This window comes from Coniophora puteana (genome assembly GCF_000271625.1).
Source record: "Coniophora puteana RWD-64-598 SS2 unplaced genomic scaffold CONPUscaffold_16, whole genome shotgun sequence".
In the NCBI taxonomy this organism is placed as follows: Eukaryota; Fungi; Basidiomycota; class Agaricomycetes; order Boletales; family Coniophoraceae; genus Coniophora; species Coniophora puteana.
This window is the reverse complement of record NW_006913068.1, coordinates 1,067,724-1,092,100: the sequence shown is the minus strand read 5'-3', so window position 1 is coordinate 1,092,100 and position 24,377 is coordinate 1,067,724. Positions and strand designations below refer to the sequence as shown.

General features: G+C 53.9%; 9 protein-coding genes across 9 annotated transcripts; 2 read left to right on the top strand and 7 right to left on the bottom strand.

The window, feature by feature from the left end:
• Window positions 1–131: 131 nt before the first annotated feature.
• Window positions 132–1,090, top strand: CONPUDRAFT_140085 (uncharacterized protein). The gene is made up of 5 exons (XM_007776237.1): window positions 132–178; window positions 235–298; window positions 370–428; window positions 488–730; window positions 797–1,090. Exons 1-5 carry the CDS (start codon window positions 157–159, stop codon window positions 1,000–1,002), a joined length of 594 nt encoding a protein of 197 aa, XP_007774427.1. The 5' UTR covers window positions 132–156; the 3' UTR covers window positions 1,003–1,090.
• A 387-nt stretch (window positions 1,091–1,477) lies between these two features.
• On the bottom strand, window positions 1,478–2,401 carry CONPUDRAFT_85404 (uncharacterized protein). Its single transcript, XM_007776236.1, has 2 exons — window positions 2,048–2,401; window positions 1,478–1,994 (listed from the first exon to the last, which is right to left on the bottom strand). The coding sequence occupies exons 1-2, from the start codon at window positions 2,113–2,115 to the stop codon at window positions 1,745–1,747; spliced, it is 318 nt and encodes a 105-aa protein (XP_007774426.1). The 5' UTR covers window positions 2,116–2,401; the 3' UTR covers window positions 1,478–1,744.
• Window positions 2,402–3,692: 1,291 nt separating this feature from the next.
• CONPUDRAFT_85403 (uncharacterized protein) lies at window positions 3,693–5,196 on the bottom strand. The gene is made up of 3 exons (XM_007776235.1): window positions 4,783–5,196; window positions 4,251–4,728; window positions 3,693–4,186 (listed from the first exon to the last, which is right to left on the bottom strand). Exons 1-3 carry the CDS (start codon window positions 5,127–5,129, stop codon window positions 3,968–3,970), a joined length of 1,044 nt encoding a protein of 347 aa, XP_007774425.1. The 5' UTR covers window positions 5,130–5,196; the 3' UTR covers window positions 3,693–3,967.
• A 3,898-nt stretch (window positions 5,197–9,094) lies between these two features.
• Window positions 9,095–13,084, bottom strand: CONPUDRAFT_140084 (eukaryotic translation initiation factor 3 subunit 6). The gene is made up of 12 exons (XM_007776234.1): window positions 12,868–13,084; window positions 12,695–12,783; window positions 12,434–12,584; window positions 12,211–12,336; window positions 11,854–12,133; window positions 11,657–11,801; window positions 11,428–11,595; window positions 11,235–11,368; window positions 10,751–11,180; window positions 9,782–10,672; window positions 9,370–9,703; window positions 9,095–9,311 (listed from the first exon to the last, which is right to left on the bottom strand). The coding sequence occupies exons 1-10, from the start codon at window positions 12,986–12,988 to the stop codon at window positions 10,412–10,414; spliced, it is 1,905 nt and encodes a 634-aa protein (XP_007774424.1). The 5' UTR covers window positions 12,989–13,084; the 3' UTR covers window positions 9,095–9,311; window positions 9,370–9,703; window positions 9,782–10,411.
• Window positions 13,085–13,264: 180 nt separating this feature from the next.
• CONPUDRAFT_131965 (NAD(P)-binding protein) lies at window positions 13,265–14,471 on the bottom strand (the record flags this gene model as incomplete). Its single annotated transcript, XM_007776233.1, has 4 exons — window positions 13,265–13,458; window positions 13,514–13,630; window positions 13,684–13,867; window positions 13,932–14,471. The coding sequence occupies 4 exons, from the start codon at window positions 14,469–14,471 to the stop codon at window positions 13,316–13,318; spliced, it is 984 nt and encodes a 327-aa protein (XP_007774423.1). The 3' UTR covers window positions 13,265–13,315.
• Window positions 14,472–14,893: 422 nt separating this feature from the next.
• On the bottom strand, window positions 14,894–16,821 carry CONPUDRAFT_169481 (uncharacterized protein; the record flags this gene model as incomplete). Its single annotated transcript, XM_007776232.1, has 6 exons — window positions 14,894–15,436; window positions 15,492–15,619; window positions 15,671–16,014; window positions 16,072–16,228; window positions 16,285–16,437; window positions 16,491–16,821. 6 exons carry the CDS (start codon window positions 16,819–16,821, stop codon window positions 14,996–14,998), a joined length of 1,554 nt encoding a protein of 517 aa, XP_007774422.1. The 3' UTR covers window positions 14,894–14,995.
• A 35-nt stretch (window positions 16,822–16,856) lies between these two features.
• On the bottom strand, window positions 16,857–18,326 carry CONPUDRAFT_140082 (NAD(P)-binding protein). The gene is made up of 6 exons (XM_007776231.1): window positions 17,901–18,326; window positions 17,777–17,866; window positions 17,591–17,714; window positions 17,353–17,472; window positions 17,030–17,289; window positions 16,857–16,977 (listed from the first exon to the last, which is right to left on the bottom strand). The coding sequence occupies exons 1-5, from the start codon at window positions 18,312–18,314 to the stop codon at window positions 17,147–17,149; spliced, it is 891 nt and encodes a 296-aa protein (XP_007774421.1). The 5' UTR covers window positions 18,315–18,326; the 3' UTR covers window positions 16,857–16,977; window positions 17,030–17,146.
• Window positions 18,327–18,820: 494 nt separating this feature from the next.
• CONPUDRAFT_169478 (uncharacterized protein) lies at window positions 18,821–20,866 on the bottom strand (the record flags this gene model as incomplete). Its single annotated transcript, XM_007776230.1, has 8 exons — window positions 18,821–19,152; window positions 19,216–19,400; window positions 19,463–19,615; window positions 19,671–19,835; window positions 19,894–20,409; window positions 20,460–20,524; window positions 20,581–20,682; window positions 20,734–20,866. 8 exons carry the CDS (start codon window positions 20,864–20,866, stop codon window positions 18,861–18,863), a joined length of 1,611 nt encoding a protein of 536 aa, XP_007774420.1. The 3' UTR covers window positions 18,821–18,860.
• Window positions 20,867–21,867: 1,001 nt separating this feature from the next.
• On the top strand, window positions 21,868–24,254 carry CONPUDRAFT_131960 (uncharacterized protein; the record flags this gene model as incomplete). The annotated part of the gene is made up of 3 exons (XM_007776229.1): window positions 21,868–22,044; window positions 22,101–23,859; window positions 23,917–24,254. 3 exons carry the CDS (start codon window positions 21,868–21,870, stop codon window positions 24,252–24,254), a joined length of 2,274 nt encoding a protein of 757 aa, XP_007774419.1.
• Window positions 24,255–24,377: the final 123 nt, after the last annotated feature.

Here is a 24,377-nt window from a genome sequence, read left to right as displayed (position 1 = left end):
CAAAAGATCCTGCCATTTATGAATGTAAGCTTCCGCTGTGGAAACACCGTGCGAAAAGCGCATATTGCTGCCCGTTAGGTTATAAAACCAGGCAAGACCGCCGAGTGAAGAAAATCCGTCCTCTTCTTTAAATCGCCAACACCAAGGTCAACGCCCATGACTGATATTCAGACAGCCGGTGAGGTTTATGCGAGAAAGCGCGACAGATGAACTAGGACCGTCTAACCATTGCAGAGGAGAAAGAACTAATCGCCAAGTGGAATGCGGGCGACTATACTGCCGAAGGCTGGGTTAATAAGTGAGTAAGCTCGCTGATGCTGTCCAGATAATCTGAATCGTTGACTGCTCTCTCACCCCCATTACTTGTAGTACGGATGGTCTGACAGAAGAAGCGCTTAACGGCCTGGCGGAGTACAATACCAACAAATGTCAGTCCACGCCCTTCGTTGCTGGCATCTGCATCAATATCTAAAGCTTTACCACGCAGACTTTAACTCGGACAACCTCGACGAGGAGAGTCTTCTTAAAGTCTCCGACGTTGACACCCTTGCTCTGTTCGAGAGCTTCGCTGCCACCGCCGCCTCCAATGCAGCTATGTCCGTTACAACAGGAAGAGTCAATAATGTCCCCGCCGTCATCGCCGAGGTGTTCAATAGGTTCGCACCGGGATTCGGTCGCTTCCGGGCCGTCTTTGAACGTCAGGGATCTGCGGGAAACGCTCGCATTAATGGTAGAACAATGATTCTATTTGCTTCATGCTTGAAGGACGGAGTTGCTGATGAACCGTACGCTACAGGCCAGGTGAGATGGGAGACTGGCGGTGCCGTGTCGACTGCACTCGGTCTCGCGGTCCTTCAAAACGACCTTCCAGCCAAACCTCAGGTCGTGCTCAGCGCGACAACATCGGGCGTGCCGCCATCGCCCAGGCTGCAATTTACTGGTCCTTCCGGAAATCTCACGTTCAAGACGACGTTCAGGGGCAGTGGGCGCTACATGGCCTAGTACGATCTTTCCCTCTGAATTGCCCACGTTCCAAGGTCTGGCTGCTTCACAAGTAGTAGTCGGGTCGCCGATGATATATTGTTTTTACGAGCACAAATTTGTACTATAGGTATGATGCGCTATTGCGATAAATGTAGGATTGTCGGCAACCAGTTTGGTGGACCATGACATGTCATCATGATTGACCGTGTTGGGACCCTTGTTTTCTATCTTCATTCTGCTAGCTGAGCTACTTGCTTTACTACGATTTATCTGGGAAAGTGTCAAGAAGCTCATGCATTGCATGGAGGGAGCTAGGCTCAGGGTGGTCTTCTGGGCATTGCTCTCGGCGATCATATAAACCTGTTGAGGGCGAGTCATCGTCGCAGGCAGCAGCCAATTCCTTATGCAACGTCGACAGTTGCGGAAAAGTCCGCGATGTAACTTCAATAGAGTGATAACTCGGACGCGAGACTTCACAACAGTTGTTCGAGCACTCAACGCAAACGATACAATTGACACAAAACGCGACATAAGGGATACATAATGCTGGATTGAACTCCCGCCAATGAAGATCTAGGACTCCACGGAACAGTAACGTGCCCAAGGGCAATGGAAAGAAAGACGAAGTCCCTGCAGCCTCGAAAGACGAGGCAACCCAATAGACGCGAAGTCCGATGGGAAGACACACGAAGTCCCGACGACTGGCTGAGGCACGAGGCCTCAGAAGATAGAGACCGAAGTCTCAAGAAAGGGACCGAAGTCACCCTCGCGGTGCGAAAAATTTGGGGTAAATGTACCCAATGACAGAGGTGGCGCGTAAATCACCAAACCCCTCGCTTAGCAGAGGCGGGATGGTCGTCCTCGCCAATGCTGAAGCGTTCTCGGGCCTGTGAAGGCACCGAGGTCGTCGACGTGAAGCCAACGACTTGAAGAAGAGGAATCGCCGGAGTGGCGGCATGAAGTAGTCGTCTAGTAAGCAGCGCCGCTCGCGGGCTCTTGTACTGCTGGTCCTGGAGTGAAGCGTCAGATGGGTTGGCATGGACAGGTTGAATGATAAACTTACCAATACGGAATAGAATCCAAGACGTTAGCTAGAGCTACGCCATAGTGAGCCACACATAAAAACCGCATGCAGTACGACGTACCAAGTTTCCGTTGCGGGAGGCGGGGCCAGCTGAGTGGCGGTCGAGTCGCCAGAGGCAATGATAGCGGTCGCCAAGAGCATTGTCCGCGTCGATCGCAGCGTCGGTCAGCCCGCGGCCCAACAAGCCACACTATCCACGGTCTTGGAAACGTGGGCTTCATGCAACCCATCCAGCACTCACGAGCACTGTTCCGCACTCCAGTCAAAGCAAGCGGCAGGTGAGCCACGCCACTGCAGAGACCTGCCGACGACACGACGGGTTAAGAGAGAAGCTAAGCCATAGAGAGGGGCGTCGGAGAGGAGAGAGGAGAGGAGAGAAGCTGAGGGAGCTGAGGAAAATCGGCGGAGGATGGGCAGCCTTTTATCCTGTTCTGAGGGCTCGCCTGCGCTTGGTGATTTCAACTCCGAATCGTTCTCCAGTGGATATTTGCTTCTGTTTGTAGCATAATTTCCCAAATCAAGACCAGATCGGCAAGCCCAGAAGTGCGGACAACCGGCTCCGAGCTTTGACTGTTCCGTCTCTCCCGTCCAATGAAAATCGAATTCGCTCGCGGAATACGACGACCCTCAAGTCTGCAAGATTCATCCTGTCATGGGTGATGTCGGGTGGCCATCAGAACTCAAATGTGAACAAGAGACTGCTTGTTGGCGGCCGAACTGGGCCGCAGAAGTTTCCTTTTCCAAGCCGCGTCCAGATCCTTGGCATTCGGTTTATGGAGAACAATGCGGACCTCGCCAGCTCCTTCGCCTTCCAGCTGTCACCGCTTCGCCAATTCGAGATACAACTGTTTATCTCACAAATCGTCAGGAAAGTGTCCAGGTCCATACTCGTGACTATGCTGAATTCTTCGCCCGTTGATGTGAGGAAAGTAGAGAACATAACCCTCTAAACACGGGGTGAGCTCAAAGGCTCTGCATGCGGATCTAACCATGTCTATCCACGACACGAGGAGCAAGGGGAGCTCCACCAGACCCTCGGCGATAGTAATCGGAACAAGCCCCAAAGCGACGTCAGTTCCCTGGGGTCAAATAGGCGCAAATATAAATTAGAGCGATCCTCGCGGCCTCCCGCGTGACCTGCCTCTTCGTTATACGAATTTGCAGGAGCGACTGGGTCTACGAAACACGTTTTGTTCCATACTATTTCTGCAAGTTAGCTAGTCGCGAGCTCCTTCTCGAGGCTCAGCATTTTGCTAACGCTATTAAGCACCTAGCGGCAGATGTCGTTGGCCGCTCGGGCCCGGGCAGAATCGCGATGATACGTGCCACCGAATATTTTTCCTGCCGAGCTCTCAGGCTCGAGAAACTGGCTTTAAATCTGAGCCGGGAAGTAATCGTCCTTCCCACCTTGTTCGCCGAACTATCGTGTCGATAGTTCTTTCCAAACGCACGGGGGTTTCCTCCTTCTGGTCGGCGCGGGTTTTCCGGTGCGCCATCGACGCGCCTGGGTACCTCCGAGGCAACGCATTTGCGCGGAAGGGAAAGCAACCCCTGGGGTAAATTAGAGACTACGTCGTGAGCGGATCGCTCAGATGATGCTGACATGTGAAGTCTCTGTGCACTTGAACACTTGGCTGCGCTGCGCGGCCTTAGATTCTAGTTGCCTACTAATGTACCATCCGCGATGTTAAGCTGTGTACGATTATAACAATGTCATGATACACTAAGTCAAGTCCTTACTCATAGATCAACAAAAACTACCAACGTCCCAAAGCGAACATCGAAACCAGAGTCCACGTACAGTAATAGGAGATAACCAAGTAATAAAGGTATAAGAGTGTCAATTCAGCGTGAAACCACGAAAGTCCAAACCAAGTCCAGCGGAAAGCGTTTCGTCCCTTAACAAGTGGGGTGGTAGTTGCTGTCCGACGAGTACTGGAGCCAGTCTGCGAGGTTGTCGTACGGAACCTCGAGCGAGTCGCAGTTACCGGTCCACGCGGCGACCAACGTCCAGAAGTCCGTAACATAGTCGGACGACGTGGGGTACGGCCCGTTGTTGCCGGTCTGATACGGCGACTCGGCGCCAAAGGGTCCGCCCTCGCTGCCCCAGGTGTTAGTCTGAAACGAACAACGTCGTTGTCAGCCAAAGTGAGCCGGGAGTGATCGAAGAAACGAATCGCACCAAGGCACCGTAGTACGCGTCGATCGCGTTCTGCAGCGACATCGTGCTCGCGCCGCCCGTGATGTTGTTGAACACGTCGATGCTGAGGCGGTCGAGCGAGGCGGCGGTGGGGATGTCCGTGTTTCCGACGTAGGTCGGGTAGACCTCGCGGATCATGACGTCGGGTGTCGCGTCCGCGGCGCCGGAGCACAGCGCGGCGAGGGTGCAGTACTCGTTCTGCCACGCGCCCTGCGTGATCCAGAGCTCGCACTGGTTGAGGAGCTCCTTGCACGAGCCGTTATCCTCGGCGGGCTGCGCGCCGCAGGGGGTGTTGAGGGCGGCGTACGTGCTTCCGCAGGACGTGACGGCGGGGCAGACGCCGACGACCGAGGAGTACTCGAACCAGTCGGCGAGGTTGGTGTACGGGATGCTACCATCGCAGTTGTTGGTCCAAGCTGCGGCGATGAGGAACTGGTTCTGGAGTTCAGGGCCGTCGGACCTGATACAACGTTGAGTAACTTCGGTCACGCTCAGACGAAGAATGGCGGCTCACGCAGAATTGTACGTTCCGCCCGCAGCCGCGACTGCAGCCTGGTAAGTCGCACTCAAGCTATTGTATGTGAGCTGGTCGGAACCCTGTGACAAGCCGTTGAACGCGTCTTGCGTAAGACGCGGTTGGTCGGCAGGGGCGCCAAGCCAAGTGAGGATCTCGGCGGGTGTCCGTTCGTTCTGAGCGCACAGAGCGTACTGCGCGCACGCGGTGCTGTTCCAGACGTTGCTGAGATCCGTCGTGTTCGCGTTGCAGGCGATTGTGAGCCAACCGCAGCTCTGTGGGGAAAACTGGGCGAGCGCCGTGGCGAAGGCACTCGCCACAATGACAGCACGCAGGGTGGTGGACATTATGGTGAGGAAGGAAAGAGCACTAATGAGGGGTGGGAGGTAATGAGACTGGAGGTTTCATAGCATACCAAGTCTGCTTTATACAAGAGACGAGGGCGGCGAATCCAAGCCGTGCGGCGGGAGCAGTGAAACAACCTGTCAATGACTCAGGAACAAGCAGCGCTTTGGGAGTTTGTCAGGTCGCCTTGACAGAAGAGTAGGATGATCACAGATGATCACTGCCTTGAAGAATGCATGCATACTAATGGCCCACGATGCCCATTGTTAGCGGAACTCGGATGAAATACTGGCATGCATGCACAAACCTCACGGTTTCAACCTCTTCCAGATCACTGACCCATGTGGCTCATTGCCCAATTTGAACACATATTCTGACACATATTGTCTGAACTCGGATCTTCCATCCTTGCATGTCGTGGAGTTTCACGACTGGAAAAGGAAAGAGACACTGAGGTTACTGCAACCGGCCGGTGAACGACTTCAGCACCGACTCGACTCCGTTGCAGTAGAAGTGTGCATACCTCGAAGCTCAGCTGTGCGATGAGAGCCTCTGCGGTCCCGCTCGCGGTGATGCTCGGCGTTCCTATAGTACCATGCACTCCCCGACGTTGCACCGCACATGAACGATGCAGTTGAATGTTGATCTGAGCTTCGAAAGTTGAAAATGTGCTAAATATAATTCTTGTACCCACACGGCCTTTCCCTGCCGTCATCAAGTCATCTTAGCATGTCTGAATGCTGCGTTATGAGAATGCGTGGATCGAGAATGAACTGCTGAAGCCAGAGGTGGAGCCGTGATTCACGGAGACGGTGAAGGAGAGAAAGACAAACTCGGGCCGTGTTCTGGCAAGAGCACTGCCTCTCGTGTTAGGGGCTCGTACCAAATGCGGAAGGCGATTTTTGGCGTCGCGCATGTCATTTGCGAGTCGCGTCTCTTGTCCCCGACGCGCTCCTTCAACCTCGCGCCAGACCGGCATGTGTTGCTCTTTCCTATAGGATAATCGCTCTCTCTTCGCTAGTTTCTATGCGTCCCACATCCACTCGCCGCCTCCATGCCACCATCTTTCGCGCTAAGCAACCTCTGTTCGAGGAATGGGTGCGCCCACTCAACAAGAAGCAGCAGAAGGTTATGAACAAGGCAGCCGTTCACTACGGCCCGCAGTATCATGGCGCGATGAAGAGGGATGTTCGAAATGTCCTAGCAGTGCGTACTCTTCCTACAAACTTCTTCACTGGTGTATCGCTGACCTTGGCCTCACCTAGGTCTATGAAGCCTTACCATCAGAGCAAAGGCAGAAGGCCGAGCTCAAAGCACGGGTCGAAGACTTTCTCAACAAGCACGCGGGTGCACGCTATCAACTCGGTGACATTAGCCCCAGCACATATGGCTTGGACTTACATAGCATACCCTCCGAGTTCGTCATTGTCGTACGTGGTTTATTCGTTTCCTGCGTGGTAGAATCATGACCATGTTGACTGTGTGTTAGGACACACAATACCCCCATGGCATCCCTCCGAACAACGACATCCCCTCATGTATTGCATACGACATCGAGTGAGCGTCACTTCGCATAACCGCTAACAAAGGCTAAACAGTCACTGGTAGCCGCCTTACTAACGCATTGCGCGACGAGGGCTTTATGCTCGCGCCTCCCGTTAAACCAATCAGCAAGCGCATGGCAAATCCCCTGGGCTATCTCAACGCCCCGACCCTGCAGATCTTGGACCCCCAGCCTTTCACCCTCACACTCCCGAATCCTGCCGTTATGCGCACCGCGAAACTGCTCGCAGCGTATTTCGGCCTCAGCGAAGCCATTCACAACACGTTCCGATCGGCCTACGTCTGGGTGCGCTCGCATGGTCTCGACAAACATGTCACGCCCATGACGCTAGCACTGGCGGTTGTCGCGTTTTGCCAGGTTTGCCATTCCTACACCCAAAAAATGTTGCGTGTGTGCTCATAATCCAACTTTAGCTCGAGAAGAACCTCCCGAGTCTGTCAAAACCTCGCACGGCGCCCTTTTCATCTTGGAAGGATCACCCACTGATATGGGTACCACTTCGCGCGGAGATGCTGACGGGCCAAGGTCGGAGCCGAGGTGTCCGTACGATCGAGAAACGCGTAGCCGTCGACACATCCTTCGCGGCGAGGCCTGATAGTGCCGTTCGCGAGCGGCCTATAAGTGGCATGCTGGGAGGGTTCTTTGGGTGAGTATACTGCTTTTCGTGACCCGTTCTGGCGTCTAACCATTGAATGTCAGCTTTTGGGGAGACGGGCGGACTTGGTTCTCTGACCACATCGTCTCCCTTCACTCAGCGAGCCTGATACCCAGACGGTCCGCATATCTAGGGTCTTCGAAGCCGGATACGCTCAAGAGAGCGGACGGCCTTGGGCTTACCTCTCCGGATATTGGGGACGATTTCAGACTCGACGCAAACATTCAGCCCAAGATATGGGCTTACCAGCCGCTCGTCATAGCAGACCCTTTCCTGATTACCTACGTAAGCCTCGTGTTCACATCTAACTCCTTCTTGCTGCTCTGACGTACTTTCCCCCCTGGCGCCATTGTCGCCCGCAGAACCACGCAGCAAACTTGAGCCCCAATCGCTGGTCCAGCTTCTCGCGGGCCTGTCTGACCGCCCGCGAAACGATCATCACTTCCAACCCGTTCGTGAGGATCCTCGGAAATCACTACCCGTCTGCCCGCGATCTCCCTGGGAGACGCGAACTAGGCAGTCGAGCGCCGCCACGGCCTGCATCCGCACTGCCGTCTGGACCACCTGGGCCACCTGAACCCAGAACGACACCGCCCCCGCCGTACCAAAGTGCGGCCAAGGGAAAGCTACAACGCGAGCTCCTACCGCACCTAGCGGGGCCGGTCTCGCGGACAGGCGGATCACGAGCATACCACACTTCATCGCGCGACGAACCACCCCGCGACACACTGGAAGCGGAGCAGGCCATCGGACAGGCTGCTGATGCCCATGTCGACCCCGAGGACCCGCTCAACCTGGCCAGACACTATCCTATGCTAGTTCGCTTTTTCTTTGCCGTCGCATGGCCGCCGTGCTAACATTTCCCTTTTACTTTGCGGTTAGGTGAGCACCGTCGGCCCGGAAAGGCTGCGTCAGCGCGAGGAAGCGCTGCGCAGCGTTCGGGAGGCCGTGCGGGCGAAGTACGGACCGCGGTATGACGTCGAGGCGTTCGGGAGCACGCAGTATGGGGTCTCGTCTAATGCGAGCGATGTGGATATGGTCATCACGGTGAGTTGGTCTGTCGACTTAGACGAACTAGCGGCTGAATGGGCTCTATAGGATAGCGAGAATCCTCTTGGTTTCCCGCCTACGCTGAATATGAAGAAGTTGCCTGGTGAGAAATCGATTGGTTGTGTCCTGTAAAGATTCAAGGCGTTTAACATACTCTCCTTTGTGTTAGATGTTTACATGGTCAAGTAAGCATATATTCGGCTCCGTGTATCGCGGACCGACTTATAAACATAAACAGGAAGCTTGGCCGTGTCTTCGCTGGACGCAAGTTCAAAGACGTGAGCGCCATTCCCTACGCCAAGGTCCCCATAGGTGCGTAGTCGCCCCCATCGTATCAGCGCCACGCAAGACTAACCCCGCCTTCCGCACCCCCCGCGCTCTAGTGCGCCTCCGCCACCCAACAAGCCTGATCCAATGCGACATCAACGTGAACGACCAGCTCGGACTCATGAACACGCAGATGATCGCAGCCTACATGCGCCACGTCCCTCTCGCGGCGCCCATACTGCGCTTCGTCAAGCTCTGGGCGAAGCCCCTGAAGCTCAACATGCCGTCGACCACTCGCGGGGGGTTCATCTCGTTTAGCACGTACGCGTTCGCGCTGATGGTCGTCGGATTTCTCCAGGTGAGCGCTGTCGCTTCGCCTGGGACTTGTACATACGGGGTGTGGTGTTAACGGGAACGATGTCGTGTCGAATAGCACAAGGGGTATGCGCCGAACCTGCAGGCGGGCTTCGCGCGGCTGCCCAAGGACGCTACGACTCCGGGAGAGGTGTTTTGGTGCAAGGGAACTAAATCGCCTACGTCATCGAGGATCATGTGCGATACGCGGTGGAGGCATCCTGCGGAGGGATGGACGCCGGCGGCGGATTACCGCGGGAAGTCAATTGAGCAACACCTCGCGGAGTTCTTTCAGTGAGTTCTTCCAAGTTTCTTCTTTGTGACTAAACAGTGGCTCACGGCTATTCGAAAGGTATTGGGCGCGGGAGCACGACTATGCCAACGATGTTGTCGACATCAAGCTAGGCGGGATCATGAATGCGGACATGAGGCGATCAAAGCCCACCTCTTCGTCTCTGCAACCAGAGGCCGTCGACGAAGACCTCGCTGAGCAGATAGAAACGCACGAGAAGGAGATGGTCGCATCAGCGGGGGATGCCGATGTACCACAGGATGAAAACACGACTCCGGCATCGATCGACCCGGAGCCCAAGGCCACAGCGACCCCCAAGCCGCAACGGACAAAACTGCGCGCGAAGTTCCCCAGCTCGCCTCTGTGCGTCGTCGACCCCTTCATCCGAAACAAGGTGCGCCGCACCTTCAGCGTCCTCCACGACCACTCCTAGCCTACACGAAGCTAACTCTGATCTGATCATCATCAACAGAACGTGACCCAGAATATCGGCAAACGCGTCATCGACTCCTTCCGCGCGAACGCCAACTCCGTGGTCACCCATCTTCGGATGGGCATGCCCCTCTCGCAGATCACCAGCTCGCTGGGGAGGACCTTCCGGGCGCAGAGCAAGGGCCCTAGCCTGACCAAGAGTAAGAAGGCCACCAAGCCGCAGAAGAGCGCTAAGAGACTGAAGAAAATGGCAAAGAGGGCAGCGAAGAAGGCCACGGACAAAACAAAGGAGGGGACCGAGGAGAAGGAAGGGGGATCGAAGGTTGAAGCTTGAGCCGAGAGACGAAGTGGATACGCTAGTCTCCCAGTCCAAGCAGGAGACCAATATGTGGAGTACCATGGGTAGGAAGGTACATTGCTTGCGTCATTAGTTAAAGCATTACAGCATATATAGAAGCACCTAACGCATTAATTCAGGCAGTCCAGTCACCATCGTCATTCAACGAGGGGTCGTAATTTGATAACCAATCATTTGTCGTCAGATGGGCTAGGACTTAATGCAATGGAAAAAACCCGATCGTTTCTGAAGAATACAACAAACCACTACGATCTACACCAAGTGACATCACAAGCAAATGAACCACTCTGAACCACTCGTCTCGCCTCACAATCAGGCAGCAACCTTCGCCCCTCCCCACGCAACCTTCTTCCCGCCAGTAGCAGGAGCAGCCCCATCCTGAGCCTGCGCATCCTGCGGCTTGCCTCCCTTGACAGCAGCAGCAGCAGCCGCGGCTGCCTGGAGCTGCTGCGGCGTGCCGGGCAGGGGGCTCGCACGGAGTCCATCGAGCACACGCTGCGCGTGCTCCGTGTTCCGGATGAACCAGCCCGCGTACCGCCGACCGACCGTCGACTCAGCGATGTGCACCATGTTCTACAAAACCGCGATGCATCAGCGCATTGTTTAGGGGAGAACAGAGGACCAATAAAAAGAAACAGGTCGATAACTCACATCATCAATCGCAAAGCTCAAATCGCTCGTATTGATATACCCGCCCTCCAGCAAACTGAGGCTCGACGAGCCTTCCGTGCCCTCCGACGCACCTCCACCACCGAGCGCAGCGCGCGCAACGCTCCGGCTCGCCTGCTTGAGGACCATCATCTGCTGCACCATCTCCTCTTCGTCCGCATCGAGGAAGTTGGCGAGCTTCGCCGCATCCAGGCTCGTGTACAGCTTCAGGAAGCTGCGCAGTGTCGGCACGGGCACGTGTGCCCTGACATCCGACAGGAAGAGCGTGAGGTGCCGCTGCGCGGGCTCCGTCGGCGGGTCCTCGATGAGCGCCGCGAGCGCATCTGGGTCGTCATACGGCGGCGGGTTGGCAGAGATGAACTTGGGGCAGGCGTACAGGAAGAGCTCCTCAAACGCGGGGATGCCTTCCTCGCTGCATACTACTGTTAATGATGACCTTCGGTGCATAGAAACGGCGGGGACTAACCCTTTAGACATTTTAGTAACTTGTTCGCCGTACTTCTCCCTTACAATGTTCAGAATGTTGTCGTCCAGTCGACTTGGCGAGAGCGCGTGACAGATTGCAAAGAGCGCATACATCCTGTCGGCCGTTTTGTTGATCTGTGAAGAAAATCGTCAGTTACGCTTACACGAGCGAAAGGAAACACTGTGCTACTCACCTGGTCATACTGATAACTCCTCGTGTGGTACTGGCGCATACGCAGCACGAAGTTGAGAATTTGCACGAACGTCCGGATCGCATCTGGGTACCTCCGGAGCATGATATAGCAGAAACCAACGTGGTAGTACGTCGCGACATGGCACGCCGTCACACGCGTGACCGTGCTCTGCACCCATCCACTTCAGCAAAGACGCTACAGAAGTCCACCAAACCAGTGCACGACATACCTTTTGAGTAAGCTCAACGTTCTCCATCACCTTGAGCCCAAGGGTGAAGTCGCCGAGGAGGACATGGACACGGAGAAGACCGATGATACTGAAGTATCCGAGCATCCGATAGAGCGGACGGGCACCATAATCACCGACAATCTCTCTGCATCATAGGTCAGCACCCTGGACCCCGGCAGACTAGAAGGCTCACTCACCCGATCTCCTCATCACTCCGCCCCTCCCTCTTTGCCTTCAGCCACTCGTTGACCCTGCTCTTCTGGATCAAACTATACAGCACGTTCAGTACGCTATAGGAGCTCCAAGCTTGCGTGCCACCCTCGGAGAGCATCACGAGTTCGTCGTCCGACTTGGCCTTAAGCTTCGTGGGCGTTGCCGCGCGGTACGCACAGAAGGACTGGAACTGGTAGATGAATTCGTCGATGATGTCCCAGAGCCATTGTTCTGGCAGCTCGAGGGCGACAGGACCGTCGGAGTCTGTGAGACACGCATAAACAAGGTGAGCCGCGGATCGAGATATGGGGATGGGGAAGAAGGGAGGAGACGATACGCACTGAGAAGATAGTTGAACAGCTCGCAGCTGTTCTCGTACGAGTGGAAGCGGTCGTCGATGTTAGGCTGGAGGCGTGAGTAGACGTGGCGGTAGTAGAGTTCACGGTAGAGGATGAGGAAGATCTGGTCTGTCATGGCATCAGTACTCCAGTGGGGTGGCATGCATGGGGAATGTAGGCATGCATAGAGGATGTGATCGGTGGAAGTCGAAAAAGCGTTACGCACCATCGTTCACCAGTGGTGCAATGATCTCAGCCTCCGGCCACTCCGTCTTCGCGTAGTACTTTTCGGTGAGACGATTCCATCCGCTCTCATATGCTGCCGTGATCTCTGCGAGGTTGTTGTCGAGGACGGCTTGATGGAAGTGGACGATGAACTGCGGGGCAAAGGATGATGGTAATCCGAACGACATTGAAGTTGAAATGCAATAGGGCGAAGCAAGGCGCAAATGAGTAACAGGCGTCTGACAGATGATAAGACACATACACGCTTGACGACGTCGGGGATCTGGGCAAACGCGGCTTGCTGTGCCATGGCGAGGAGAGCCGACTCATCGAGCGAGGGTTGGTGTGCGGCTAGATTAGATATGCATGAGTACTGCGTTTGAACATAACCTCCGCAACACAGAGTGCAGCGAAACTGTGCTGGCCGTAACACACCTTCTTCATAGATAGCTGCACCCTGGTACGACGAGCCCATAGCGAGACTGATGTCGACATCATGGATATCCTCGTCGAGATCGGCTTCGGCCGCCCAGAGGGCCATGCGTTGCTGTGACATTTTTGTTGATTGCAAGAGTCGGCCTAAAGATTGGATGAGATGTTGCGCTCAATGAGCAGCAGAGGCAGAGTGGTCAAGTAAGGGGAGAGGAGACCGAACAACGCTCTTGCTAATCTTTTGCTTGCAATTGCAATAACTGGCTCATAGACCCAACCCCTTGTCGAAATTTTGGGTTCACGGCCAAAGCCGAGCTTACAGATCCCGGATTAGCCCCTATCTTTCAAATGCAAGCTTGGTGTCTGTCCACTCGACACCACAAAGTCAGAAGATGAATCTAGACTCCATCCGATATTATGACATCATCGTTATAGTTTTACATGAAGTAGACTAATACGCGAACTTCTCTCCAACAAGCTCCTCGCTCAACTTCCAAAGTCTATCAGCCTCTACTTTGTCCAATGCGTACGGCTTAACAGTGTCAACGTAAGGATCTGCTATATGACTGTCTTGCAGATAGCACCCATTGTGGTCTGCATGTGAAGAGTGAGCTCTTACATGCTAAATAGCAAACTCGTTCAAACTCACCTCGCAAACTCGGCTCGAAGGAAGCGTAGACGTGCGTCGCAACGCCATGCCCAGGGTCCTTGAAGGGGAAGCCGCTCCATAAGCCTTCCCTGTTCCCCAGCTCCTTATCGAGGGTGACTGCATATCGTATTCAGCCGACGTGATACATCAGAAAGAAACCGAAAACGCACTGAGTCCATCAAGATTCTCGTCCCACTGTATGTGGTTGCCTATGTTCGTGCCGATCGCCCCGGGATGCAACGACACGGCTGTCAAACCGCGCTTGCCCAATCTCTGGGCCAGTTCCACTGCCATCAACATGTTTGCCGTCTTTGACTGGCCGTACGCTCGCCATTTGTTGTAGCACTGACCGTCCTGCGGAAAGCATTAGCCAGAGCTCAATGACACTGGTTGTCAGTAGATAACCATAAGAACTCACCGAGAACCCGACATCAGGCCACCGCATAAAGCTCAGCCTATGGCCATCGCTGGAGACCATCACCACCCTCGGAGACTGCGCCTTGAGAAGCTTGTTCATGATCAGATTCGTGAACAGGAACGGCCCCAGATGGTTCGTCGCGAACTGGCGCTCGAAGCCGTCCTTCGTCTTGGCGTAGTCGCAGGCCATGATACCCGCATTGTTCACGAGCACGTCGATGTGGGGCACATCCTGCCACCCGTTGACCTCCGCCGCGGCCGAGCGTGCTCCTGCGAGCGACTCCAAATCGAGCTGCAGTATACGCGTCTGGACCCCAGCATCGATCGTCGTGACAGCGTCAGCTGTGGCCTGGCCTTTGGCGGCGTTGCGGCCAGCAAGGATGAGAAGCCTGGGCTTGGCCTTCGCGATGTGCTCGACGAAAACTGCGCCTAGGCCGCCGGGCGATACACCGGTGACGAGGACGACCTTGCCCTCGATGTAGGCGGCGAGGTCTTTCACGATGACCTCGGCGGAGGTGTTGACGTCATAGGGGCTTGTCATGTTGGGATGGGGAAGTTGTATGAGAAGTCTCAAGTTATGGCTCTTCGCACCAACATGTTACTGGTCTTATATATGCTGGAGAAGAGCAAGCGGGGGTGAAGGATAAACCCATGATCTTCAAGACAGACGACGCTCTGTCAGCGTTGTGTCAAGGAGTTGACGCTACCACCACCACTATTCCGCCGGCAGTGTCAACTTGAAACAAGGAAGACCGCACTGACTCAGCTGAGTGCTGACGTCGCTCGTCTTCAGCGGGTATGTGGTGGAAGGTATCAGTGAACGAGATGCCGACGCACTGACGCGTTCATTCTCGCCTCCCGGCACGGTCGGCATATGCCGACCTGCCCCTGTTGCGTTGCATTTTCCCAACACCCACCATTTGCAGAAGGATAAAGAACGAGCTTTGACCTGCAGCCAAGTCATGATCAAGACGTGTATTAATACATACAAAAGATATTGGATATAAGATTTAAAGAATAACAAGTTGGTTCAACACAACAAGAGATAGCTATAGCGTACTCAGATTAACCAGAAAACCCACTCGGAGGAATTATCAGTTCTCCCTCAGTAACAACTCGGACAGAGGATTTATCCCCCAAAGGAGAGTAGCTAGGATAGCACTGTGTTTCTCTAAGAGAGAGCAGCATGTTCGCGTTGCGCAAGCGAACCATCTCGTCGAGGAAGAAGTTGCAGCGTGCGGCAGACATTCCATCCATGATCTCGCGGTAGCCATCCAGCCACTGGGTAACTTTCATACCAGTGCCGCGCGTCTCGAAACGATCCTTACCGTCATCTGTTCGCAGCTCACAAAACGTATTCGACATACAGCCATTCGGGCAACAGATGTCGACACTGTCCCACCATTCATCGCCCTCGGTCAGTGATCTCGCTTGTTCATGTCCAGTGTACATCCAGAACTCTGGTTTTAGAGCCCCGAAGAGGCTTGAAACGTTCTTGACGTGCATCTTCGGGTATCATCGAGGATAAGTGCTCATCCGACAAAAACACTGCTTAACTCACTATGGCATTCGTGGCGTCGTCAGCTCCTGGTATGAGCGTGCTGCAGCCAAGGACGATGCCGCAAGGACGCATAGTCATCACTTTGCCCACCCCCTGCGCGCATTCAGTCAATGCGACCTGCGTCTTCCCTGAAAATTGCCATCGGTAAGAGAACGCGGGAAGGTTCGGTGGCCACTTACACCTGATGTGCTGGCCCTCGTTATTGTAGCCATCGTGGCAACACATACAACCAGTGCAACAATGACGAAGCTCTGGCTGACCAAACAGTTGGAAGCGTTCGTTCCTCTCTCGGAGTGCGTCAGCGAAGTCGGGCCAGCCTTCACCCGCGTGAGCTACAGCCAGCGGGCGATTGTGAGGGCGACGGTCACGAAGGAGGGCTAAGACGAGAATCGCGTTCCATACGTCGTCTGCCGTCAACATCGTCCTGAACGGGATGCTGAACTTGGAGGCATCATTTTCCATCTCGTCCCGCTTTACCGCATACGTTTCATGATAGAGGTCTGCGAGATTAGTTGCTGAAGTCCTGCGGGGAGCTCGACTGAGACGCGTATAACTTCAATTACTGGGATGAACAACGTACTGAGACACCAGCATATCATTCGTCCATATCTCGGCAAGTCGTTTCTCAACATAGTGATTCTCGCCAACCTGAATATAATCAGGTACGCCTTTGTAGTAGGTCCGGGCCTTGGACCGGTCGTCTGCGTAAAAGTTTCTGCGGTAATTGCAGCGACATCCTGCAGTAAACGTAGAGTAAGATAGCATATAGATTATATCGCTGAAGAGTACGCACTTGGACAGGTGAGGTTCACCACCTTTGAGTACTGAACGCCGTCATCAATTGTGAACGTCACGGAATAACTGGCTGTGTGATCACGAAGCTCTAGCTCGTAATCGCACTCGGGGTTCGTGCAAAGCCACGAAGGTGGGTAGTGTGAGATGTATGCTCCATGGCCGAGGTTAGGATATCCGCCCAAAGTCGAAATAGTGATCACTCACTTATGCCCTTCTCCCATCCCGTCGTCTCAAACATGGCTACAGTCCGCCGATGGGACTGCCGCTGGGTCGGCATGCGCCATATCTCGTCCCTGAGCGCATCCCAGAGAGTGTCTATGTGGTGCGCGTCGACTTTATTAACCCGAGAGAGAACGGCGGCAAGACGTGGGAGAAGGCGTAAAGGCGCGGAGGTGTCGTCATGTCCAGACGCAGGGATGATGCCCTTGTCGCGAAGGTCGCGACAGTTCTTCATAAAAGACAAAGGATCAACCGCCCCCAGCTCAGGAAAACGTTTGCTGAGGTCGGCTACATCACCGAGGGTAAGGGAAGACATGACTGGAGAGGGTAGCTGACGCTTAGAAATAATGTGGGTGGGGCGCAACAATGCGAATGGGGGTGTGGGTGTGCTGCCACACCAACATCAATTGATATAAAAGCGCGACGCGCTACGTCACGTGGAGTTGACTTTCCGTCCTCTCCGAGGACATACCTTTTGATTGGCGTCAAGGAATGAGAATATTATCGGAAAGGCTGCCACTAACGATTGTCTCGGCAGGATGATGGCAGCTGCGCATGCAAGGCACTGGAGAAAACCACAATTTCCTTTGATTCACGGGAGAAGGAATCGCATCTTAGAACATGATCTTAGCGTACTTAGCTTAATACGCAAACTCTTGACCAACGAGTTTCTCGCTCAGCTTCCACAGTTTCTCTGCCCCCACTCTATCGCGCGCCCAAGGTTTGACGGTGTCGGCATAGGGATCGGCAATCCGACTATCCTGTAGGTAGCTTCCGTTGTGTTCTGCGTTCAAGGTATGTTGGTATACATATTCCTGTGAATATAGCAAGGCCAAGTCAGACTCACCTCGTAAACCAGGTTCAAAAGCACCGTAGACATGAGTCGCAACGCCTTGTGCCAAGTCCTTGAGCTTGAGACCGCCAGCCCTCCAACCCTCTTCGTTTCCCATAGTCTTGTCGAGCAACGCTGTTTACACACTGGCAACTTAGCACTACAGATGAGAGTGAGAGATTTGTGTACGCACCGATTTCACCAACGATTACGTTTCACTCTAAATGGTTGGCGAGCTGTGTCTTAATGCCACCAGGATGCAGCGATACAGCCGTCAGGCCCCGCTTGCCCAGCCGCTCAGCCAGAGCCGCGGCCAAGAGAATGTTCGCGGTCTTGGACTGCCCATACGCTCTCCACCTATCATAGAACTCGCCATCCTAGAAGTGCATTAGCAATTGCACAGCAATCCTCAGCCATGCAAATCAAGGAAAGTGCTCACCGAGAACCCAACGTCGGCAAACCGCACAAACCCGAACCTATGCCCAGCACTCGAGACTATCACAATCCTCGGCGCCTGTGACTTGAGGATCTTGTCCATGAAGATTCGTGAACAGGAACGGCACGAGATGGTTCGTCGCGAACTGGCGCTCGAATCCGTCCTCCGTCTTCGCATAGTCAACTGCCATGATGCCCGCATTGTTCACGAGCACGTCGATGTTCGGAACGTCTTCCCACCCGTTGACCTCCGCTGCGGCCGCGCGCGCTCCAGCAAGCGACTCGAGGTCGAGCTTCAGCACACGCGTCTGCACGCTGGCGTCGATCTTTGAAACGGCGTCCGCGGTGACCTGGCCTTTCGCGATGTTGCGCCCAGCAAGGATGATGAGTTTAGGGTGGGCCTTTGCGATCTGCTCGACAAACTCAGAGCCGAGCGTGTCGGGGGAAACTCCAGTGACAAGGATAGTTTTGCCGGAGATGTGGCTGCCGAGATCCTTGACGACTTCGACAGCGGAGGTTTCTGCGTTGTACGGGCTTGTCATGATTCAGGCTGGCGAAGAGTGCTGAGGTTTCTGTCGTAGAGCCATAACGTCTGCCTTATATATTGTCATGGACAGAGCATGTCGTTACTGTTAGCCAGTTTGGGGTGATGCCGCATTGCCGTGGGGCGACGTCACTGGCGTCCTGTGTGTACCGTCATCCTCGTACATCAGGAAAAATCGTGGGTGCAACTGAGACCTATGGAGTCTCAGTGCGAGTGGTAAGTACGGGTGTACCCCCAGTTTTTCATATGTTCAAGTAGAGGTTGTACTAATGTCTCACATGTCTGTAGTCTCTGTAGACAGTGCAGGCCAAAAGTAGACTCCATATTCAACGTTTACGTAGACCTCAGAAGGATACATAGACTAGTACCATAGGATATGCTACCACCTCTACATCAGCTACCTGATACTCGGATGTATACATATCTTAAAGCGACAGACCAATCAATCACACGGAATGATAAAGTCGAAACCAATCTATTACTGCCTACAAATTTGGTCTATGCGGACGTCTAGTAATGCGAACTGTACAAGATATTCTATTGATTAAGCTTCCGATGATGACGAAACTCCCTCCGGTGACGGAGCTGTTCCCAACGTTGACGCTCCTTCCGGCACAGCAGCTCCACCTGATGATGAACCTCCCTCCAGCATGGGAGCCCCATCCGATGATGAAGCACCCTCCGGCAGTGAAGCACCGCCCGATGATGAAGCTTCCCCCGATGACAATGACTGCTTATAATACTCACGCATCAGGGTTCGTTCAGCCTCCTTCTCCGAGTCCAGGAGCCCAGCTGGCTGGCTCCCATCGTCAAACTTCTCGTGTTGGGTCATAAAACTAGACTCGTAGTTATAATTAGTAATAACTCATGGCAATAGCGTTGAAAGGAACATGACTTACTAGGCCTGGTCAAAGATATTGGTGCGGATCATACGCGAGATGTTGGGATCGAGCTGATCCCACTGATGAAGACGTTCGAGCTTATCCTCATAAACAGTCTTGTTATTAGTGTCATCCACCGAAAACTTCTTGGCCTGCGACAGCCAGCCGTCACCATCACGATACTCCCTGAGACAAAAGTGAATCTAGACATAATGCCAATTCAGTTAGCCCCGAAAAGAAATCTGAACGTATGATTCTAACTTACCACTGTAAACATGAGGGCAATGGTCCGGAGACTGATGGGCCGGAAGTACTTCGTGCTAAGAAGAGCACCGGACGAGGTCTTGCGGAGCAAACCGTCAGCGACAATGTCAATAAGGATGGGATGCATTGCAAGCCCGACCCCCCGGTCCTGATGCTGGTAAAGTCAATAAGAGTGTGGGAGAGAAGACAAGACAAGTAAAGGTACTCACCAACAATGTGTAACGATTGTCAGTGAGGAGCCAGTCCACCCGGCGGAGATTTTTGGCCGCCTCGGACTTGTTGGCGGGTGACTTCTTGACCCCAAATTGATTAACAATGGCCATTCGTGTCGGATCAAGAAGATGCCCGCGTGCATGAGAGTGACGTATCTTGATCTAAGATATATGTTGAACTAGGCACGGAAGCATGATGATTAAACATGACAGAACGCACCACGTGAACCACACGGTCAGTAGCTTCATACGTTGGGACAGGGCGGCCGGCGTTGCGCTTTCGGTTCTCGCGGTTAGCAACACCTATGGCATCGATAGCCCACTGGTATTGGTCCTCGGCACTGGGGAAGGGGTTCTCTCCGAGCACGCGAGCTTCGTAGTCACGGATGCCACGGAGGATAACATCAGATGCAGGGGCCTTGTAGTCGGAGCACTTGCCTTTGGTGACACTGTCACCATTGACCCCCGGCTTCAACGGGGGAGGGATGGGGTCAGGGCTGATGTCGACTGCGTTGCCAGTTGGGCTACGGATGCGATCTGGCAGTTGTTGTTGACCTGCAGGGGTAGGGGTTGGGACAGTGCGAGTAGGGGCAGCCCGAGCATTGGTGTCCTCCTGCCGATTGATGGGGGCGGCTGCACCTCCTGCATCTGCCTGGCGGGCCTCGTCATAGCGACGGAGTCTCTTGTGGGGTGGACTTGGAGGGACTGACTCTGTACGCTGGCGAAAAGTCGCAAACTGAAACGTGCATTAGGTAGGGCATAGCAAGATGGAGGGAGAAAACATACGTTCGAAGAGAATGCTCCTCCATGTGGAGGTGGGTCCTCCTCCTCACTCTCAGGCCTGTTGAGGTCTAACCGAGGAGTTATGGGGGGAAAGATAGTGAAGTAAACTTGAAAGGGAGCTCACCATGCTCGGACTCTTCATCAGAATCATGCTCACGGCTGGTTTGCTGGAGCATGCGCTGAAGCTTTGCAATTTTCTCCTTCTGGGAATCGATTTCGTCCCGGTCTGTGAGAAAATAAGTGGTGTACAAGGGGGAGCTAAAGGAAAAACACTTACACTGCTGTTCCTTCTTGTTGGAAGCTTTCCGGTTTGTACGTGTGCGGCCCTCAACAACAGAGCTGGCGTCAATGCCTTCATTTCGCTCTCGAGTGACTCGAGAGGAAGGCTGGGAATGGGATGGGCGCGCCATGGTGGTTGCAGACAGAAAATTTCTGCATACGCGTGCGCATTTTTGACTGCGCTGGTGGAGTTGAGATGAATAAGGGAGGAGCACATAACCGACTGAACTGAGGTGGAGTTGAGGTGAGTAAGCGGTGGCGAGCAAGACACAACCATTGCTCTCACCTTACCCACGCTGGTTTCAACGCGCACTGTCTCTCATGGGACCTCCAAAACACAAGATTGTTCACAAAGCACCATGCCCTATCTGCGGGCGCCTGCTCAGCACAAATAAGCAGCAGACTTTGACCAATCACCTCTCAAATTCATCATGCGGTCAACAGCTCACGGACCGCCTTTGTAGGAAAGGCTGTGATGAACCGAGTTTACCGACAGACATTTATCGCTCACCTCCCGAAATGCCGGCCAATGATCCTCCTGACACCTCCAACGACTTCACCTTCCTTGAACCCAACCTTTCACCCCCCTCCTCTGATCCATCGCCCACTGGCAGTCCTCCACCTAAACGCGCTAGATCAGCTTATGTTGAGGATGTTGAGGATGACGAAGATAATGAGCCAAACACACCGGCATCCTCAAAACCACCTCCAGGGGGAGCCAGCTGTGGTCGCTTTGTGTATGACTGCCCAGAGCAGTACCGGGCTGGCGAGGCAATGGCATCAGCACTGACAGAGTTCGAGAAGCTGAAGGCTATTCAGGAGAAAGACCAGCTGCCGGAATGGGCACCATTTGAGAGTGAGGAGGAATGGGAGGTTGCCGAGTGGTTGATGAGCTCCGTAAACCAGGGGAATGCAGATCGGTTTTTGAAGATGAAGATGGTGAGTAGATATTCCTTGAGCCTGTATGAGGGTGAACACTCACGTTACCCAGGTCCGAGAGCGGCTCGGACTTTCCTTCAAAAACAAGCGGGACCTCTTGAGGAAAATTGACGCTCTTCCCCGCGGTCCTGCCTGGAACTGGGAACGTGTGGTGGCGACTGGGACCTTGAAGGACGATTGCGGTCGGTGCTTGATGGAAGAGCTGATTGTATGGAAACGAGACCCTGTGGAGTGTGTAAAGGAGTTAATAGGGAATCCAACGTTCCGCGAGATGATGCAATACGCACCAGAGAAGGTTTATGAGGATATGGAAGGGGAGTGCCGGATCTACGATGAGATGTGGACTGGGGACTGGTGGTGGAATTTGCAGGTAAGCCGCAGTCGAAGTCTGATGACCGTACTGATGGCTCACACGTCCACAACTAGAAAATGCTCCCGCCTGGGGCTACTGTTGCACCTGTCATACTCGCGTCAGACAAGACGCAGCTGACGTCGTTCAGCGGCGACAAGTCTGCATGGCCCGTTTATCTGTCAATTGGCAATATCCCCGGCAGCATCAGGCGTCGTCCATCGTCAAAGACAACAGTCTTAATTGGGTACATACCGACAACAAAACTTGACATCTTTCGCACCGACGAAGAGCGCTCACGAAATGGGCAGCAGCTGTTCCACCACTGCATGAGCCTACTCCTGAACCCTCTGGTGGAGGCTGGGAAGAACGGAGTGGATATGGTATGCGCAGATGGAAAAGTACGCACTGTTTTCCCCATCCTATCCGCCTATATCGCAGACTGGCCGGAGCAATGCCTGGTTGCATGTACAAAGGAGAGCCGCTGTCCGAAGTGTCTGGCAGGGACGAAAGAGCGGGGGGAGCCCGTTGACACGGTCTTGAGGGATCCGGAAAAGACGAAGAAACTTCTGAGGAGAGCAGGTGGAAATCCCCGAGATAAGAATCTCAAGGAGCATGGAATCCGTGCGGTTGACCCATTTTGGGCTGACCTACCTCACTGCAATATTTTCTCATGTCTTACGCCTGATCTCCTCCATCAACTCCACAAAGGCGTCTTCGGTGACCACGTGTGGAAGTGGTCGACAGAAGCCACAGCTGGTGGTGAAGAGGAGATTGACCGACGCTTCAAGTCAATGCCGTCGCATCCATCGGTCCGACACTTCAATAAAGGTATATCAGTTCTCTCACAGATGACCGGCACGGAGTACAAGAACATCGAGAAGGTTTACCTTGGTGCTCTCATTGGAGTTGTCGATCTCAGGGTCCATCGCGCGGTCCAGGCGATTCTTGATTTCATTGTGCTTGCTAGCTTCGAGAGCCATACTGATGATTCATTGACACGAATTGACTCGGCCTGGTCAAGCTGGCATGAGAACAAGGGGATATTCCGCGAGCTAGGCATTCGGCGTCAGGACTTTGGCAGCATTCCGAAACTCCACATGTTAAGGTATTACATCACCAGCATCCGGTCTCGTGGCGCAGCAGCTTGGACAAATACCGAGCTTTCAGAACGGTACCACATCGAGTACGCTAAATCGGGTTATCGTGCATCAAACCGCCGCGATTTTCTTGAGCAGATGACCGTCTGGCTCAGGCGTCAGGAGGCTATCCATCGTCGGCGAACGTACCTTGACTGGCTCAGAAAGCGACACCCTGATGAGTCGGCTCAAGCAGAGGATGAGGGCGAGGCAGACGGAGGTGAGGAGGAGGAGGAGGGTCGAGAGAGCCAAGAGCAGCAAGAGCGTAGTGAGTTCTTCGTTAATACACCAGCGCTGCCAACCCCTGTCTCCCATCAAGTCCTTATGGCTCGTACACCCGCCTATCCCAACGCTTCGGTTCGTGAACTCGGTCTACAGTCAGGTCTTAACGACTTCCCCCCTGTGCTCCACTCGTTCCTACTGGACTCTGGCTACTCACGCTCTATTACATCCCTCGACTTCTCCCATCTACGAGTGCAGGGCTTCAAACGATTCACAATTCGCCTCCCTTCTCCATTTGACTCTGGCGGTCTTGGTCTCTCTGAGGTCAACAACGACTCTATTCGCGCAACATTCTGTCAAGCACCACGAACCCCACTCCGTTCACCATCCCCTGCACGCTTCGATACTGCTCTGGCCATCCAAGACCCCTCGTCCTGGCGTGTCTCAACTTCACGTAGCGATGGCTCACTATCCGGTATGATTTTCTCAACTGTGAAGAATTAGCGGTCTGAACTCGAGTGCTCTTTTCTAGGCCTCAAGGTATGCCGAGTGAGATTTATCTTCAAGCTTCAGCCCGAGGGACAGCCCCTTGCATATGTCGAGTGGTTCAATGCCCCCCTTTGGTCCTCTGATCTAGGTTTATTCTCAGTCTCAAAGGCCTATCGGCGTCGTCCACAACGGCAAACTTCCATCATTCCCACTTCCAGTATTCTATGTTCGTGCCATTTAATCCCAAAGTTTGGTACAAATATCGGTCCCAAACCGGACGCGGATGATGCTCTCGATACCTATACTACGTTCTATCTCAATCCTTATCTTCGTGCTCATGACTACCTCCTCCTTCGTTACCACAAGCTGTATGATATATGACTGAATTTTGTTATATCCATTCTGTTCCTTGGCGTCATTCATGGACTTAGTAGTGAGCAGAGGGTTTCGCGTGGCTGAATGTACATTTTAGACTGTCTTCCCCGGCGCTCGAGTTTTCGCATT

What these genes read in the sequence shown, in the direction of transcription:
- CONPUDRAFT_140085 (XM_007776237.1), top strand. Translation starts at nt 157, where the DNA reads ATGACTGATATTCAGACAGCCG. An exon ending in GGAGTACAATACCAACAAAT is followed by an intron (nt 429 to 487) that starts GTCAGTCCACGC and finishes TTTACCACGCAG; the next exon opens with ACTTTAACTCGGACAACCTC. An exon ending in GGGAAACGCTCGCATTAATG is followed by an intron (nt 731 to 796) that starts GTAGAACAATGA and finishes CGTACGCTACAG; the next exon opens with GCCAGGTGAGATGGGAGACT.
- CONPUDRAFT_85404 (XM_007776236.1), bottom strand. Translation starts at nt 2,115, where the DNA reads ATGCGGTTTTTATGTGTGGCTCACTATGGCGTAGCTCTAGCTAACGTC. An exon ending in TTGGATTCTATTCCGTATTG is followed by an intron (nt 1,995 to 2,047) that starts GTAAGTTTATCA and finishes GCTTCACTCCAG; the next exon opens with GACCAGCAGTACAAGAGCCC.
- CONPUDRAFT_85403 (XM_007776235.1), bottom strand. Translation starts at nt 5,129, where the DNA reads ATGTCCACCACCCTGCGTGCTGTCATTGTGGCGAGTGCCTTCGCCACG. An exon ending in GGCGGAACGTACAATTCTGC is followed by an intron (nt 4,729 to 4,782) that starts GTGAGCCGCCAT and finishes ACGTTGTATCAG; the next exon opens with GTCCGACGGCCCTGAACTCC. An exon ending in ACGCGTACTACGGTGCCTTG is followed by an intron (nt 4,187 to 4,250) that starts GTGCGATTCGTT and finishes TGTTCGTTTCAG; the next exon opens with ACTAACACCTGGGGCAGCGA.
- CONPUDRAFT_140084 (XM_007776234.1), bottom strand. Translation starts at nt 12,988, where the DNA reads ATGTCACAGCAACGCATGGCCCTCTGGGCGGCCGAAGCCGATCTCGAC. An exon ending in TGCAGCTATCTATGAAGAAG is followed by an intron (nt 12,784 to 12,867) that starts GTGTGTTACGGC and finishes TATCTAATCTAG; the next exon opens with CCGCACACCAACCCTCGCTC. An exon ending in TGAGCTTTGCGATTGATGAT is followed by an intron (nt 10,673 to 10,750) that starts GTGAGTTATCGA and finishes GCGGTTTTGTAG; the next exon opens with AACATGGTGCACATCGCTGA.
- CONPUDRAFT_140082 (XM_007776231.1), bottom strand. Translation starts at nt 18,314, where the DNA reads ATGACAAGCCCGTACAACGCAGAAACCTCCGCTGTCGAAGTCGTCAAG. An exon ending in AGTTCGCGACGAACCATCTC is followed by an intron (nt 17,867 to 17,900) that starts GTGCCGTTCCTG and finishes TTCATGGACAAG; the next exon opens with ATCCTCAAGTCACAGGCGCC. An exon ending in TTGCCGACGTTGGGTTCTCG is followed by an intron (nt 17,715 to 17,776) that starts GTGAGCACTTTC and finishes ATGCACTTCTAG; the next exon opens with GATGGCGAGTTCTATGATAG.